Source organism: Argentina anserina, chromosome 4 (assembly GCF_933775445.1).
Source record: "Argentina anserina chromosome 4, drPotAnse1.1, whole genome shotgun sequence".
In the NCBI taxonomy this organism is placed as follows: domain Eukaryota; kingdom Viridiplantae; phylum Streptophyta; class Magnoliopsida; order Rosales; family Rosaceae; genus Argentina; species Argentina anserina.
Window position 1 is genome coordinate 6,088,063 of NC_065875.1, and position 17,638 is coordinate 6,105,700.

The 17,638-nt window shown below is 36.0% G+C and overlaps 2 protein-coding genes and 1 pseudogene across 2 annotated transcripts; 1 reads left to right on the forward strand and 2 right to left on the reverse strand.

The window, feature by feature from the left end:
• Positions 1-717: 717 nt before the first annotated feature.
• Positions 718-1,376, forward strand: LOC126792081 (defensin-like protein 182). Its single transcript, XM_050518577.1, has 2 exons — positions 718-775; positions 1,039-1,376. The coding sequence occupies exons 1-2, from the start codon at positions 718-720 to the stop codon at positions 1,374-1,376; spliced, it is 396 nt and encodes a 131-aa protein (XP_050374534.1).
• Positions 1,377-2,199: 823 nt separating this feature from the next.
• On the reverse strand, positions 2,200-7,443 carry LOC126792082 (uncharacterized; annotated as a pseudogene).
• Positions 7,444-7,456: 13 nt separating this feature from the next.
• Positions 7,457-9,975, reverse strand: LOC126792083 (uncharacterized). Its single transcript, XM_050518578.1, has 5 exons — positions 9,784-9,975; positions 9,468-9,693; positions 8,932-9,379; positions 8,011-8,380; positions 7,457-7,927 (listed from the first exon to the last, which is right to left on the reverse strand). Exons 1-5 carry the CDS (start codon positions 9,973-9,975, stop codon positions 7,457-7,459), a joined length of 1,707 nt encoding a protein of 568 aa, XP_050374535.1.
• Between the last annotated feature and the right edge of the window lie 7,663 nt (positions 9,976-17,638).

The window sequence follows — 17,638 nt, forward strand, 5'->3', positions numbered from 1 at the left end:
GAGTTTGGGATGAGAGAGAGAGAGAGGGAATTGTGTGAGACAATGGTAGGAGAAATTTTTAATAGTTGGGCTCATCTTGACTGTTGATTGGTAATGGATGGCTAGGATTCGTTTATTAGGCAATATTAGGAACACTCTCATTAGAAGAGGATCCGGATCCGATTCCTATCCATGCCAACTTTTAGCAAGACCAAGCTATGATGTTCCGCTAAAGTCCTCCACCCACAGTCAACTAGCAAGTTACAATTTCAATCATTGACGGTAGCATGTGGTTGATTGAGATGGGTGATTCATATTTCTCATGCCTTCAAAATGGAATATATCAGCAAAAAATGGGATATAGTTTCGCTAATCCATGTGCCCCGGCCCATATCAATCAATATTTGCCTACTTATGAACCGGCGATATATGAAACGTACATGGAGGAAATTATCATTTGCACGTTGAGAGTTGGCAATTTACTAGTCAAATACTCGATCGAGGAAAGGGGTAATGGTGCAACCTCCCATTCCAGCTCCAGTATAATTCTAAAGAAGAAGAATCAATAATATTAATAATGGTCTTCACGTCTCTCAGCCAAACCCTTCATTTCACAAACAAATGCATGCATTTATCAATGTTAATTTATTAACTAATGAACCAAGAAATGAAACAACACAATGGACCTCGATATATAAATTGAAGATATGGGTAGAATATGTATATGATATGAAGAAGATGACTAATCATTCTGCAACCCTCATATTCTTCATTGCTGCTCTCATAGTGTACTCAGGTCTAAATTACTCGATCTACTACGTACAGCAAGCAAAGCTTAATTATATTATATATGATGCATTATTTACATGTCAAACGTTATTATTTCTGTATTAGATCAGTTTTTGTGGGTAATTCATATCTGTATGCACTGCATGATCGAACAACAAATTCAGAACGACTCTTTACAACGTACGAGTCAAGCTACACAGCTAGTTATCCTGGCTTGCATTGTCAATTTAAAAATCAAAACTAACTAGTGCTTATATGACAATTTGACAGGAATATTTGTGCGGCTTTCAATGTGCAAATTTTGCACTGATGGTTTGGGTGAATGTGACAACGATAAAGGTTGCAGTTCAGCTTGCGCCGCGAAATATCCCAGTGGCGAGGGATCTTGCGAGGTCGTAGAAGGTAATCTAAAGCTGTGTTATTGCTACTACAACTGTGAAGGACGTCAGCCACCGGCCACAATATGCAATGACAGCAGTTTGGGTGTGTGCGAGTGCGACTGTGACCAAGATTGCAGTGCAAAGTGTGCAGCCAAACATCCTGGTGGGCAGGGATCTTGTAGCGGCTTGCCCTTAAATAATGCGTGCCAGTGCTTCTACTTGTGCTAATTAGCATCATTTCTTACATACGTGAGCACAAGTACGATTCGAAGTTCAGAGGCATAATCTGTGTGTTTGATTTGAAGTAAGAAAAGAAATCATGGAAATTAATCTGCACGTTGAATTCGATCGAAGTTTGTTAATTTAGCGTAAGAGTTTAAGAAAACATGGGTTGATCATCTAGCTATGTCTTTCAGTAAAGATCGATCGACTTCTCTGTTGTGTCGATCATTACGTTGTCAGACTTGAACACCACCCGTTTGAGATTTAAGCAAACATTTAGGAATATCATCAACTAGTTGATACTTCAGTTTTACAAATTAACTCTGCGTAACACAAGCCTAAAAGTCTAGTCCCTGAACATGAACTCAACTGCATGCTTCACAGTTTACAACCACATTTTCTTACGTACAAATGATTGGTTTAATAGAAGAAGAAAATAAACCAACAGTTTCAAATGCATGAACTCGGAGTCATCATGAGGAGTAATTAAGTCAATTTAAGTGACTAACCATCTATCAATTTAAATACTAAGAACAAATATTCCTTTCATCATTATTTATCAATTTTCCTCAATTTGAACAAATAACAAACATTGCTTTCGTTTCAGCTGTGTGTTGCCTTTGCATGGGTTTCGAGTACATTGATCGACCTGCTCTTTCTCTTTTTCCGCATGACAGCTACTAATCCAAAGTAGACTCTTTGTGCATGTTTGGTACCTTGGACTAATGTGGACCTCCTTATTTCTTAAGACTATCCATACTCTCATGTGGGATGCCTTAAGTTGCACTAACTTTGTCTCATGTTTGGTGTTGTCAAGGATTATGGAGTATTACTTAAAAAATAGTGATGTCCAATGTTTAGTGTTGCATTGCACTGGACTACCGTAAACATCAATCCCCGGAACTAGAGCTGCTGGTGGAGTCAATCCTTGCATTATCCATTTTATCTCTAAGTCTTCCTTGTTCATGTCGAAACATTCAGCTTCGACGGACAAACAAATCAGTGGGGCCATGCCGGTACGACTTCCTGTTGTATATAATTTTTGTTACAAGGTTAGTTATCAATATGTTTGAGTGATCTAGGAAAATTTATCTTCTCTACTCTCAATTCATTAAACACTTGATAATTTAAGTGCTTCATTTCCAACCTCAACATAAAAAATAAAATTAAAAATAGAAGAGTTACACTTGAAATATACATAACATAAAGCACATAGAAGAGGTACAATCCCTTAAAAAAAAAAACAACAAGAAGAAGAGGTACAACAACAACATGCATTCAATAATATTTCAAGCAAGAAAGAATGGATCAGAGCCAAGCCATTCTTGCTGATATGGAATGCCTTAGTCATGTTGTGAACCAGAGCCAAGACATATGCCTTACCTAAGAGCTCTTACACTGTTGTTCTTGATATTTTGGTGCTTCAGTTTCTTGCCTTTTTTTACATTCTGAAAAATCTTAAAGATAGAGATGACAGACTAGGAAGGAAACCATACTTGGAAAATTTAATAGCTTATCTTCCCTCCCACTACAGCTTATCATTGTTGTCAGTGAAGTTACGGGCAAACTATATTACTGCATCTGCTTCAACACTTGTATTTTACCACAGTTAATTTTGTGTTCACATGTCACTGACTCTTTGTAAAAAATGAAGAAGTTAAAATCACTATGAATCAGGATCAAGATAAGTTTGAGAAGTTAAAAGCTTGCGTTGCAAAAAATAATATCGCGTCCAGTAGCAGCCTTGATCCTCCCAGATTCTAAAATTCCAAAATTAAACTACAAAAATTATTTTCTGAGCCTAAAAACCGCACAAGTCAATATGTCTGTTAGTCGTGTGAAAGCGGTAAAAAGCCCTAAAAAATGTAGCAAGCTAGGATTCAGAGTGTGAAGTCATGAAGCAGGTGGATCACGAAGACATACTGAGGACAAGAATCCAACTACAAAACTATGATCTAAAAAAGCCCAATTGCAAAAGACATAATTTAAGAAATGGAATTTGTAAACCACAAATTCAATTAAGGAAAACAAATAAGTATTTCAATCATGATATTGTTGTGTAAACACCATTTATCAGTACACCCATACAAAATCCTTAGAAAACCCAGAGACTCTAAACCAATTTTTAGGTTTTCTTTTTCTTTAACTAGATCAAACATCTATGTATATATCGGAGAAGAGAAAGAATGAATCAAGAACTGCAGAGAGAGATGTAGAGATCAATAGATTTACCTACGGTGTTGAGCGAAGTGCTGGTGTGGAGGCAATGGAGCGGCGAGGTGTACATCGACGAAAGAATCAGAGTGAGTCTATGTAGGTTAAGGAGCTCATTATGTAAGGGAGAGAAAAATGAGTACCTTATTTAACATTGTCTAAGGAGGTGAATTGAGAAGCACGGCCTTACCTAAGGCCATTTAAGTTTATACTTGTTGGCACCAAACATAGGACTGCTTACTTTTTAGGCCTTATCTAAGGCAATTTTGGTTTATACCAACCAAATGTGCACTTCATATTTAATCTTACTGACGGTCTCTGAACTTTTGTGACATGGTCAGTTTGATCCATGACCTTTAAAATTGATCAAAATGATCTCTCAACTCCTGCTTTGCTATCAACTAGATCCATCCAACCAAATTTCATTATTGTTTCGTTAATTTCATGTGTGAGCCCCTATAAATAGGCAAATGATGTTTGTAACATTCAGTCTCGATCGAAATCAACTTTTCGCCAAATTTAGAGTTGACAAGACGAGTTTAGGATTAAGAAAATGAGGACTCGATTATGAGAGATATTGAGTGGAAATAAGTTTAAGCCTTCACTTTAAGTAATATGTCTCATTTGTCTTTTTTTTTGTCCACGCATGATCCACATCATGAAAATAATGAAACAGTGACGAAATTTGGTTAGATGGATATAGTTGATAGCAAACCAGGAGTTGAGTGATCATTTTGATCAATTTTAAAGGTCAGATATCAAACTGACCATGTCATAAGAGTTCAGGAGTCGTTAGTGATTTCTCTTTTATGAATCAAAGGTTTAATTATCCCCTTAACAATATATATCCCAAACCTCTCGCCTTGTTTATGATCAATCTTAAAACAACACGAACTCCTCGCCAGTCCGAGTTGCAGCAACTGTACGAGTCTCCAGAATCAAGCAATCACCGTAATACGAGAGCAACTCAAGGGGATCGTAGAATGAACTTCAAGCTATAGAGCATTATCCACGACTCACTGACGCCAGAATCTCTCGTGACCCAAAAATCAGTAGAGTCACAAACACCCTTGATATAACGTGACACACATGTGACACATGAACCTTCCTTGCAAACCCCAACATTGCTGAATCTCTTGCCATCATCGTCGAAATCAGGCAGGAGAATTATCCTAAACTCCTGCTCTACGAAGTCAAAAGAAACCACTTCATCCGGTTCAAACATGTTTAGCCAATGAAGAGCATTATTCGGAAAGGTCCCCGAACAACCGAGCTCAAAACCGTAGCCGAATGGGTACTCAATCGTCTGCCAATGATAAGTCCTCAATGAGAAGATCTTCACCTTCGACTGATGATTATGAAATCATAAGTGGCTACCAAAACTTTGATGTCATCAATGGCTGACAGATAGCCCCCACCATAAAAGAGAGGCATTCTATCAGTTTATTTAAAACCAGGGTCAGGTAATTGCTTGAAGAATCCAAGCGATGGATTCCTGTCTTCCAAATATAGAAGGATTTACTATGACCTAATTGCTAATTTACTACCTTAGGATTCACCTTAGTGTCAATTTGCTACCAAATAAAGCTATTAATTTGCTACCATAGCTTTACATAACTTGACAATTTGCTACTCTAAGTATTAGTTTTGTCAATTTGCTAACCTTAAGCAAAATTTACTTCTCTGGGCTTTTTAAGATTATCTAATTTGTTTATTTGGAGTTCCAAATTAAGTCACTTATAAGGAGAACTGAGAATTTGATATGAAAAAATGATAACAAAATAGTTAACATGGGGTAGAAAATTGGCAAAATTAATACTTTAGGTAGTAAATTGGCTAATTATGAAAACTTAGAGTAGCAAATTCAGAATCGCAAATTAGCTAATAAGCAATTTACTATTAAAGGCCACAAATACCAAACGGTTGCAGCAGCCTAGTGGAACGTGTCGTTCTTCCGGCTGTGGCTGAAAAGGGAAAGTGATCTTTCTAACGGAGGAACGTTCTCCAAACGACGATGTATCATCCAATTGTAGGCATTCAACGACCTTCTTCTGTAATTAATGGTGACGAGGAGTCTGGGGGTGAGGATTTTGTGGTGATGAGCTGCTGTAAGTTGGGATTGGGCGGATTAAGGATTGGAGATTATGATGGAATGCAGGCTTTTTTTTGAAACAGAAGAAGTTCACTGGTAATCTAGACAAGATGTTCAGTATGATATCCTCGGATAGCTCTTCTGATTCCGCCATTTCGCACAGAATCGGTTGTGACCCGCTATTTTTAAGAAAATTTTAGTATAAATCAATGTATGTCATCCTATCATAATCTCCGATCATTAATTCCGTCATAATCCAGTCTCTAAAAAAAAGGCCAACAGTTTTCTAAACCAATGAACCTAGCTTCTTTATTTTATACACTCTGACACTCAGGTTCGTGTAACAAATCTTTCACTAGAATCTGAGACCAAATAACTTGAGAAAAGCTATATCATCAATGTTAATTAGCTTTAAAAATGGCATGCTAGCTTAATTTTACTAATTGTAATTAACTTGACTAAAAGAAGTCTCCTTGTAGGCACAAGCTAATTAGCCGTGATTGATATTCGATTCTTCGACAAGAATAGTGCATTATATTCAGAATCAATTTCGAATTAATGTCCATATGAATGAAGATTTCACATATTCTGGAGTTTTGGGGAGTAATTATTTTGTGTAGCCGTCACACCAGATAACACTATTATGTGGTGTACTAAACCAATCATATTACGTCATTATATAATTAACATATAAGAACCAATCAACAACAATCACAGTAAAAAATGAACCAATAACATTAAGAGGGTACACCACGTGGGATATGTGACGAGTATATATAATAACTTCGCACGTTTGGGTTACAAACTAAGCATAAGTTCCAATCTGATTCTCTTAATCAGGAAACAAATAATTATTAATGTTCTCTGATGTAGAAATGTTGTAAAATCACAAACAAGATTAATTATCAATGAAGAAAAAAAGGAATAAATAATTAAAGGAACAAATCAGACCACTAATGGCACGTTTACTTACTTGGAATGGAATTCATCTGGAATAGGAATCGGAAGGAATGAGAAACAGAATGGAATAATCGGGAGGAATAGGAATGAACCTAATTACGATTGTTGTTTACTTACGATAAGGAATTTGAATTAAATTTAAGTCAATTACCAAAATATCTTTTTTACAAATCAGATAAAAACTCTCTCTCATCACTATTTCCTTCATTTTCAGTGTCACATTATAATCATTTGTGTACTTTATGAACACTGTGACATTATCTAATTCTATATGGGAGCTTGGTTTGGTACATGTGTGTGATTTTAGTTACATAGATCATTATAATTTATAAAATTTGTTACGTAGATCACTTGATGATGCCATCTTTATTAGTTATTTTGTCAAATATCTATTCTGGTACTTAAGGTTACAATCAAATAAATGCTGCACTACTCAAGTTTCAGAGAAAAGTGAAAATTTAGCAAAATAACATCCATAGAACCATAGACTTCCGAATTTACAAAGAGTGAAATTCAGCAAAATAACATCCTAACATAAAGCACAAATGATAAACTAGTAGAGGCATCCATTCACTCCAACCCATATTCCAAAAGATAGATAATGTGATCTTTCTTTTCCTCAGCTGTACTGCTAAAAAACACCCTAAGCATGTCATGATCTTTAGCTAGTTTGTTGGTGATATGAAATACCTGCACCGGAGTTAAGAAGTCCATTTTCCTAATCTCACCACGAAGTTTGCTTTGCATATCAGCAATCTCCTTATCAGTTGAGAGAACCTCAATCAAACCTTCAAACTTTGGAGCCATGGCTGCAATGGATTCAGTAATCAGACTTTGGAGCCATGGCTGCAATGGATTCAGTAATCAGTCCGAATTTCTTTGTCATATCATCCAAAGCCCTTGCCTTTCTACGAGTGTTATTTGGAGCATTTGCTACATCTTCAGCTGATCTCTGATGTTTAGCACGTTGCTTAACACTTGGTGGCTGTGGTGGTGGTTGGGGAGGACTTGGTTGTGCAAGAGACACATATTCATTTTCAGTTTCATCACTTGTTGAAACATGTGAACCCTCATATTGAGAAAAATCTATATGCATTTCCATTTGCTCAAAGAAGTCATCGACACATACACCCTCTTGATTCACCCTTGCATCTTGCCCCCTAATTTCTTCTTCATCATCTTCAGCATTTCCAGCATTTGTTCCAAGTGCACGATCTTTTCCATATATTTCTCCAAGTGAATAATAATGTTCAAATGGTTTACCATACAAAGCTTTTGCATCTCTCTTGTTCTACAACAGTTGAAACATAGGATACTATTATTCAATGCACATATAAAAGTAAAATCACAAAATATACTAAGGAGAAAATTTACCTTTGCCCACTCATCAAATACATCTCTATCACACTCCAACATCATTTTTTCTACATTCCATCCAAAACCACTCTGAGATAATGCATCTGATAATACGATATATTGTTTCTTCAGTGTATTTATCCGTGATTCAATGTGTGGGTTTGCCAATATCCCACTGCCTAGTATCTTGGCTTCTATCATGCCTTGCAACTTTTGCAAGTAACCATTTTTGAAGCCAGTATCCGCACGCCACTTGTTATCATGGTAAAGTTCCAACAAAGAATTTACCAACACCTCATCTTCCTCTTTTGTCCAAAAACGTTTATTCTGACCACTTCCTCCTTTTTTTGATTGGCTTGAAGTAGCTTGAGAACTCATATTCAGTCGACTACATATTAAATAATAAACATAAACTATTTAGCAGCAATTTTGAAAAAATCATAGTTAAACCTAGAAAATTAATTTAGCAGAGATTAATTTTGAAATGGACATTAGGTTGTCTACTATAACTTTATGAAGACACCATAGTCAAATAACCAACCAATATTTGCAAGTTAAGCTAAAAGTCAGTTGGGTCAAACTTTGGAAAATCACAGTCAAATCTAGAAAATTCATTTGAAAAAGGAGATAGATGAAGTTGTCATACCTAACTGATTAACAAATGAGTACTTGTCTTCCTGGACTGACTAGACCTGGGAAGTAAAACAATAATCATTAATTTTAAGTGAGTACATCACAACCTCATAGATCAACATTGATAATTTGACATCTTGAACATAAGGAACACAATGAAGCCCAATACAAAGACAACTCATAATTCAAATTCCATGATTCAGTTGAAAGATCAGAATGATTAAAACAAGTACAACAACATTGAAACAAGCTCAATAGATTCAATCTATATTCATACATAATACATAACTATATAACTATGTCGACCTCCTATTTCCACGCCATATATTCCACATTTCATTTGCAAGATTTTGTCTCCACATCGTCCACTCATTTGAGGTCTCAATTGTATCAACATAGTCATCATCTTCATCATCTTGCACAGGCGGTTGCCTATCATATTCCTCTTCTATAGGATCTACAGCCATCTCTCTTCTTATAAAGTTATGAATCATGCAACACACATATATTATACGACGTTGTGTTACTATATCATAAAATGATGGACTCCTAAGAATTGCCCAACGCATTTTTAGTAGACCAAAGCTCCTCTCGATAACATTCCTAGCACTTGAGTGTTTCATATTAAAAAATTCTTGTGGCGAATCATGTCTGTTTCCATTCCTCCACTCATTGAGATGATAATGTTGCCCTCTAAAAGGTGCAAGAAAGCCATTTGCATTACTGTAGCCAACATCTACTAAGTAGTAATAACCTGGTTACAAAAAAATGTTATTTTTCTCTATAATATTATTTTAAGCACTGAATATTGTAATAAGTAGCATTTTGGTTTTGATAATTACCGTTAGGAACTTTTAATCCATTTCTCCTGCTCAAAGCATCTCTAAGAACACGAGTATCATGTGCAGATCTCTCCCATCCCGATAAAACATATATAAACATCAAGTCTTGAGAGCAAACTCCTAAAACATTTGTTGCTATCTCACATTTCCTTGTTATGTATCTTGGTTTGTCTTGTTTTGGAACTTTCACCCTAATATGTGTTCCATCTAATGCTCCTAAACAAGTCTACATTAAGGTATATGTAATAACAGTTTTAGTCTTAAGAACATAAAGCATATATTACTAAATAATTTTGTAAAATAAAATCATATGTACCTTAAACCACTTCCACCTAATATCTGTTGAGTCCTCAGGCACAGGTAATGGTGTTTTCCAGAAGTCCTTTTGGCATCGAATCATGGCTTTCAAACACTCGTGAAAGTACTTACTAATTGTTCGCCCTGACCTCATAAAGTATAGAGATATGCTACGATTCTTCTTATGGTGTGCAAGAATATTTAAAAACATGGCTATCATCTCCTCTATTGACATATTTTTGGTTGCTCTTAGTTGGCCTTTACTAGCTAGAATTTGACACAACTTATGAAAGGATTGTCTATCCATTCGCAGCTGATCAATACATATAGCATCACTCCAATAAACTAGAGAATACATGTACTCTACTTGTTTATAGAGTATAATGGATGATGATTGACTTGGTTGACGATGTTTTTTTACAGCTAAGTTGATATAAGCATAAGCAGCAACACACACAGTAAATAGTATTCGAAGGTGGGCAAACAATGCATTAATGGTGATAAGTATTTTCCTCTTTCTGGATAAACTTAGACGAGCCATATATATCTACATCACATAAAACCAATTATTCAATCAAGTATCCAAGCTATATAACAGATGATAATCAAGGAAAAACATTTAATAAAAGATTCAAAATCAAACATGGCTTGGAACAGCAGAGACAATCTTCATATTGTAATTTTCAATGCAAGGAAAGAACTTTCAATCGGACAAGTAATACCATTTACAAAATTAACAGATCCCAAATCTGATTTTTTTTAAAGTCTGATTATTATATAGGTGGAAAATGCTAGAGATCACAAATTATTACAGAGAAGCAATACCTTGTGAAGATGGTCAGCTCAAATTTGCACAATTCACCAAACCTAGCAATTTCAGTACCTAAAAATGGAGGTATAAGTATTCAAGCTTTCTCATCATAATATTAGCATAAGTAGTCATCAAATGGGTAATACACGATTGAGACATGCCCAAGTTCCTCACAAGCTCAATATTGGGTATCAAATTCTTAGATATATTTCCAATATTAAAAAAAGATTTGTGCTTCAAAATATACAAGACATGGTCATCAGAGAGCACCACACTCTTGAGGAAGCTACAAGTGGGCACAATAAGGTCTTTCAAGCTTTCTCTCAATATCCATGGGTTGTAGGACAATGTTCTTGTGCAGAAATTTTGATGTGCATAATTAGGACATTATTTTACATTGACCACTCAACATAAATATTTATTTTCCTAAAATTGGATGAGTGATCATAAAAGTGATAACAGATGGTATAAACTTGGTATGGATACAATACCAGGACATAAATTCACCAAATATGCAAAGTCATATACCATAGAAACCTACCTAACGTGTTCTAATAAATATGTACATCACAAAAACAAGAAATGTCATCTCCATCACTATACCAGATACCAAACCAACTGAGAAAATGGACGGAAGAACATAAATTTCAAAGATAATAGTAATTTTTTAAATTTTTGTTTATGTATCTTATGATCCTAAGTATTAACTGGATGATATAGAGAGGATAGTATAGGCATCAAAGAATGGAGGGATAATCTAGTGTATCGTCTACACGTGAAATTGGGACTAGACTCTCTGGAAATATCAGCATAAGCCTACAATAGACTAACAAAAGAATCTCCATTACTGTTGTAACTTTAAAATTTCTGAAACCATCCTTTCTTCTATACAAGTTGTTCAACATGATTTGAGTCTGTTCATACTTCATAGTGAGACAAATAACTTCCTATTTGTAGAGGCATTTACAGACCATATTACAGGACATAAATGCTACAGACCTTCCTCCCTAGCCCTTTCCCTAAAATTATTAGATCTTTTAGCATCTACCTTTTCTAATCAAGTTTTCATTGCTATTTTCTTTACTGTAATGGTGACAAAGGCATGGCTTATCAGCCTCACAGAGATGCAAGTATGTAACAATTATCAACAAGCTAACCATGTTTGACAAAGATATATGGCTGAGCTAATCTCCTATTTCTGATAGGAGCACTTTGTGTTACGTTCGTAATATGTTTTTACCTCCATTTGTACTTTGCTTAACCCTTATTGTTGTAATATCGAGTCATTGAGTCACAATAGGAGTCTTGGATGGTTATGGATGTGTTTTTGTGCTTAAACTAGTTAAAAACGAAGAATTAGTCTAGAGTCCTAGTTTGAGTGAAAATCCTTATAGGACTAGGAAACCTAGTTGAATTAGGAGTCTTCATCTTTCTACGTTTTGGTCGCATTGGCGATATCTTGAGAGTCATGTTTGCATTAGGAATCCTTGTTAGACTAGGAAACGTACTATTTTGGAAAGTCCTACTTGAACTCAAACTCTTATTACGAAACTTTCCTAAATGAACTTTCCTATTCTAGTAACTTACTTATTCTAGTAAGTTTCCTTTTTGCAAATTAGAAACTTTCCTAATCTAGTTGAGCTCATCTATTACATATGTCTTTTTAAGACAACTAATGTCTAGATTAGAACATGATTTTCGAAATACATTATCTCTTACTATTGATTTTCTTTTCTTATTTTCAGATTGAAGAGATAATTCAAAGAGATAAAGAAGGAGTTCAAATCCGAGTTACACAAGAGGAAGAAGAGTCCATGCCGTGCATATACAATCAGCTGAAGATAAAACTCACGGCTTGAGGAAAACAAGGAGGTTGTGTGCAACAAGGAAGCTTTCATGCCGTCCATATTCATTAAGGAGAAGAAGTCCAATTCGTGTGAAGCTTTAAGAGAATAACTAGGAGATGACGTGCCTTATCAATTCAGCAAATAAAAAGGAGTCCAGACGTGTGTAACCCTATAGAAACAAGGGGATAAGAGCTGAATTAATCCAAGGAAAAAGGAGAGCCATTCAATCTCATCATGGCAGCAACATCACAGTCGTGCATCCTCCATGGATCAGCCCAAAACCCTAGCAGCCTCCTCTCCTCCTTCCTCTATATATAGCTCGGCCTCCCTTCAGAAAATGCATCTCCATTCTCTCATAAAGCTAGCCGAATTGCTGCCTAAATCCATCCAGAAATTTCAAGCCAAAAACCTTCATCCATCACCACCAAGCCGTGCTCCCCCTCTTGCCTCTCCAAATCCGAATTCTTCTTGCTCCATCCTTCAAGGTTTCTAATGTGTGATTCATCCATGGCTTGTAATTTTTATTTAGGTTTTCTGCAATTTTCGATTTCATTGTATGAATCATTAGATGTTATTTTCGGTTTTATATATGAAGAACATAAATTCAGACTTCTTTGGTTTTATGTTTTGATCGTATGAACTCATTGAAATATGTATGTATGCCGTGCTAGATGAATAGGGGCAGTAGGTTTTCGAATTGTTTTTAGGTTTTATTTTGATTTATTCCTTGAACTTGTGCATCTAAATCAATGCTTCAGGAAGCCAAGGCCATGGTTCTCCTAAGGTTGCGATTTCATTCACCAAACTATTCTTTGATTGAATATGCGCTTCGTGTTTCAATAATTGATAATTGTTTAGGGTTGTGATAGTTCTAGGAATTTGCATGTTTAATCAAGATGAGTGACGCCATGCTTGTGTAACATGTTTTCAATTCGACTTAATGTGCTTATGTGCTACTTTATTGTTTAACTAGTACGCTTCGTTATGTTGAACTCTTTTTAGCATATGTTTAGGATTGAACGTTTCGTTGATTCTAAATAATTAAGAAGTCTTAACGATTAGATGAACCGCTTCGGGCTCTAATTAGAATTGGAATTGAAATGGACTTAAGAAGAATCGAAAATACTTGCTGCCTATATGTTGTTCTATACGTGTTATACATGTTTCTTGAGTAGAATTCGTGTTTTAGTTATGTGATGAGTGGTTGATCAATTTTATATAAGTAATTTAGGATTTATTTTAAGTTGTAGTTTTATAATCCAAATCAAATCCTCCAATAACATGATAAGTGTTGAGGCCCTTTTGATTCCCCGGACTGAACGATCCCTGCTTATTCTATACTAACGATGATGTTTTTCAGGGTATTTTATAGACGTTCTAACAAAACGTTCTATCAATTTCCACACAAGAGTTGAGATCTGGGTTTCTAAGAATTCATACCCTTTCAAAAGTGTTAAAATTGAGTTCAATTTCAATAAAGATTGAAACTGTATCTTGCGAAGATTTCAACAAAGTTCATGCCAACTTGTGATGTAGTCTAGAGAATATAAGAGAGATGATGATTGAAGAACAAAGGATAAGAACACAAACCTAGCAACCACATCGTTTCTTCAGTTCTTGTTTTTTCTCTTGTTGTGAAAATGAGATGGCTGCTGAGATTAAACATGCCATTACTCTAGGGTTGGGCTTTTTTGGGAAATCATGAGGATATTTTCGGAAGTAATTTTCCATTGCCTCACATTCCGAACTCTTCCCTTGTTATTACAATTCAGGGTCCTTTTCGGAATTCATTCAGGATTTTAGAGGTGGGCCCCACCACAAATCCCATTCCACTTTACAAGTAAACACCAGAATGGAATTGATTCCGGAGGAATACAACTCCATTCCGGGTAAGTAAACATGCCATAAAAAAAATTGATTTGGGCACAGTCAACGGTTTCCTCCTCATGCAATAAAGTTTGGGTTCGGGCTTCTCTTTTGGGCCCAACCCTATATGTATTTATTATTTTGGTTTTCTTTAGTTTATGTTGTGTGTTGAAGTTAATAAGTTCCTACATTAGTTGTGTAGGAGATGTCGGGATTCGTGTTCGTGTGTGCACTCTTTGTGCCTTGTCTACTCTAGGTAGGCGGCAATTTTCTTACTTTGTCAAATAGTCGTTGCCGCCTAGTGGCAGGGTGAAACTAATTGTCGTCGGATCTATTTTCCAGCGACAACATAATGGGAAAGTTGTTCAATTGGTACTTATGCTTTGCAATAGTCGAGTTGTCTTTCTGGTATGTCACCGCTACATTAAAGCAAATAGAATAGTCATCAGCGCGCTCTTTGCTAATTGGTGTCTCGTTGAGTACTTGTTTGTAAGGATTTCTGATATTATTTCAGATCTTTGTAATCATAGGTTCAGGCTTTATGTCCCTCCTTGTATTTAACAATATCATTTATTAAGGCTTGAGGGTAGCCGCATAAGCCCTCTATTAAAAAAAATTGATTTGGAAAATGATTGATATAAGTATGATATCGTTTCTTAACGAGGCTTGCAATAATTACATTACAAATGGCAATCGAGAAGATTTGTACGTAGAAGGCTTTTTTCTTTGTCTGTGATGCATTACAGTTTGGAGAGTTCATGGTAAAACCGTAAAAGAAAAGGGATAACTTTAGCTTCTATCACATTTTTTTAAGAAATAAATTCACAATCGGTACCCCAACTATTGTGGCAATGTCAAGTAGTATTCAAATTCTGAGTTGTACCAATGTAGTACCCAAATTTGTAATTCGCTATCAACGAAGGGTCTGAGCCCAATTTCCGTTACGGCTCCATTATCTCCGTCACGTGTTCAGCACGTGACCACAAAAAAAAATTCAACAGTGGTACCCAAACTCTTGTGGTAAGGTCAATGTAGTATCCCAATTTCTGAGTTGTACCAATGTAGTACCCAAACTCGTTTTTCGCTATCAATGAGGGGTACGTATGAGGCCAATTTACGTCACAACTTCGTCTTATGAGACAAAATAAAACAACTTAAATTGGAAACTCTTACATGTAAATATCTAGAATTCATAAACAACTTACAAATTGGGCAAAACACCAACCCATTCTCATTATACTTCGAACACCTCACTACCACGGTGCATCATCGAGGAGCTCTACCTCCTCTCATCCCCACCACCTCCTCTTTCACCACCAACATCATCTTTGAGCTCCTCCACCTCTCATTGGAACCCCCGATCTATCGACACGTCACGATTGCAGACCTTCACTCTGGGATTCTCGACCGCCGACTGCACAGCTTTACTCGCCTTGAATGTCATAGATGGAGGGAGAGAATGTCGTAGGTGGAGGAGATGAGGGAGACGATGTGGTGGCTCAATGCAGAGCTACCGAGATGGGAGAAGTCATCGTCATAGTTAAAGATATTGGAAGAAACTCAACCCGTACTGTTGCTTTGCCTCAAAATCTAAGCTCAGGAATAAAGTGTGGAAGGAGTGAGAGTGAAGTATTATGAGAAGAAAGGGAGAAAAGACAAGAAGTTACGATACGTGACCCAGAAGATGGAGCTGTGATAGAAATTTGGCTTCAGACCCCTCGTTGATAGAGAAAAACGAGTTTGGGTACTATATTGGTACAACTCAGAGTTGGGGTACTATATTGACTTACCACAAGAGTTTGGGTACATATGTTGAATTTTTTTTGTAATCACGTGCGGGACATATGACCGAGATAACGGAGTCGTAACGAAAATTGGGCTCAAATTCTTTTTCTAAATGAAAATCTGTTAACTCTTTATGGTAAATAAAAAATGATGGATTCTAAAAGTATCTTATATAATCTCCTTGAATAAATAGGGACCTCCATTTCCATATATTGTACTTCTTATTTTTATACGTAGTGAGTGTTCATATATTTAGTCCAGAATGCAACTGATAGCTTAGTTACTAGTTGATTCTCCAAATTATAAGCTGGTTATTTCCATGTGAGAAGGATTTTGTTTGTTAAGTAATAATAAAATAGAAACAATTTTGCGAGAAAGTTGTCATTACATGCAATACATTTTTCATTTTGATTAATTGATTTGATGATGATAAAGTTTGACATCGATGCTCTTTAATTTGATATTGTGATCTTAATGTTTCAAATAACACTTCTATTGAGGATTTTAGTGTGAATGGAGCCCTCATAATGAGGCCAGGATGTTAATTAGTAATTAGTCAGTTAGTAATTAGTTAGTTCCGATCGTGTAGTTGGGGTTATGTACCCAGAGATGGCAACCAAGCTACTCATAAGTCGCTAGACCTACTTTGTCCTATCCTTTTCCCACATTTTGGTGACATATGATTCCAGGGTGGTTAGTTCCTATTGTGAATCCTTATTCTTTTTTGTAAGGTTTTAATAAAGTTCTTTCAATGGAGTGTGGTACGACGATTGTTTGTTGGGTTTAATGAGACTATTATACACTAAGTCATGTCTTCTCTTTCCTTGGAATGAAATTTCAGCTTGATCAAAAAGAAAAGAATGTTGAAGGCGAAGAAGCCACTCTAGATCTACCTGATTAGCTTAATATTAAGATTTTACTAATACAATTGCTTATATAAGAGTAATTGTAATACTTCACTAATTCGTATAACCGAGCAAAATCTTAGAAATCATATTACCCATCTTACACCAATTCATGCGTCCATCTTCTGACAAGTGAACTGGCTTTGGATCAGTAGAAAGGGGTGGAGAGTGAGAGGAAGGAAATAATTTTAATGATGATAAAAAGAATTTATATCTATTTGGTTCATACCAAATAGAATCACAGATCTAGGTTCGGGTGGTAAAGTTGCTTGGACAGCTAGGGTTGATGTGGATATTTTTGGGACGGTGGTTGCCTGATGGGCCGGGGGAGGCGCAGATTTGTTGCCGGAGTTATGCTGGTTGATGTCAAGAAAATTGGGTGCCCGAGATACTTGTGTTTAAGGACAGATTTGTGGGCTTGGATCAAGCCATTATGCTAATGCGTCTCAAGATCGGGTCGAATTTTTTCTTGGTGTAGAACGCCGGTAAAATGTAGATATTCGGGTTGTCGAACGCTTTTTTTATATGTTTTGAGTTAAATTTGGACATTTGGTTCCTTTTTGTTATGAAACTAAGAGCTTGACTTGATTACTATTACTTATAAGTTCATGTTAGGATACAACCTATTTTACTGCTTTACCTTGATCATATCTATCCCTC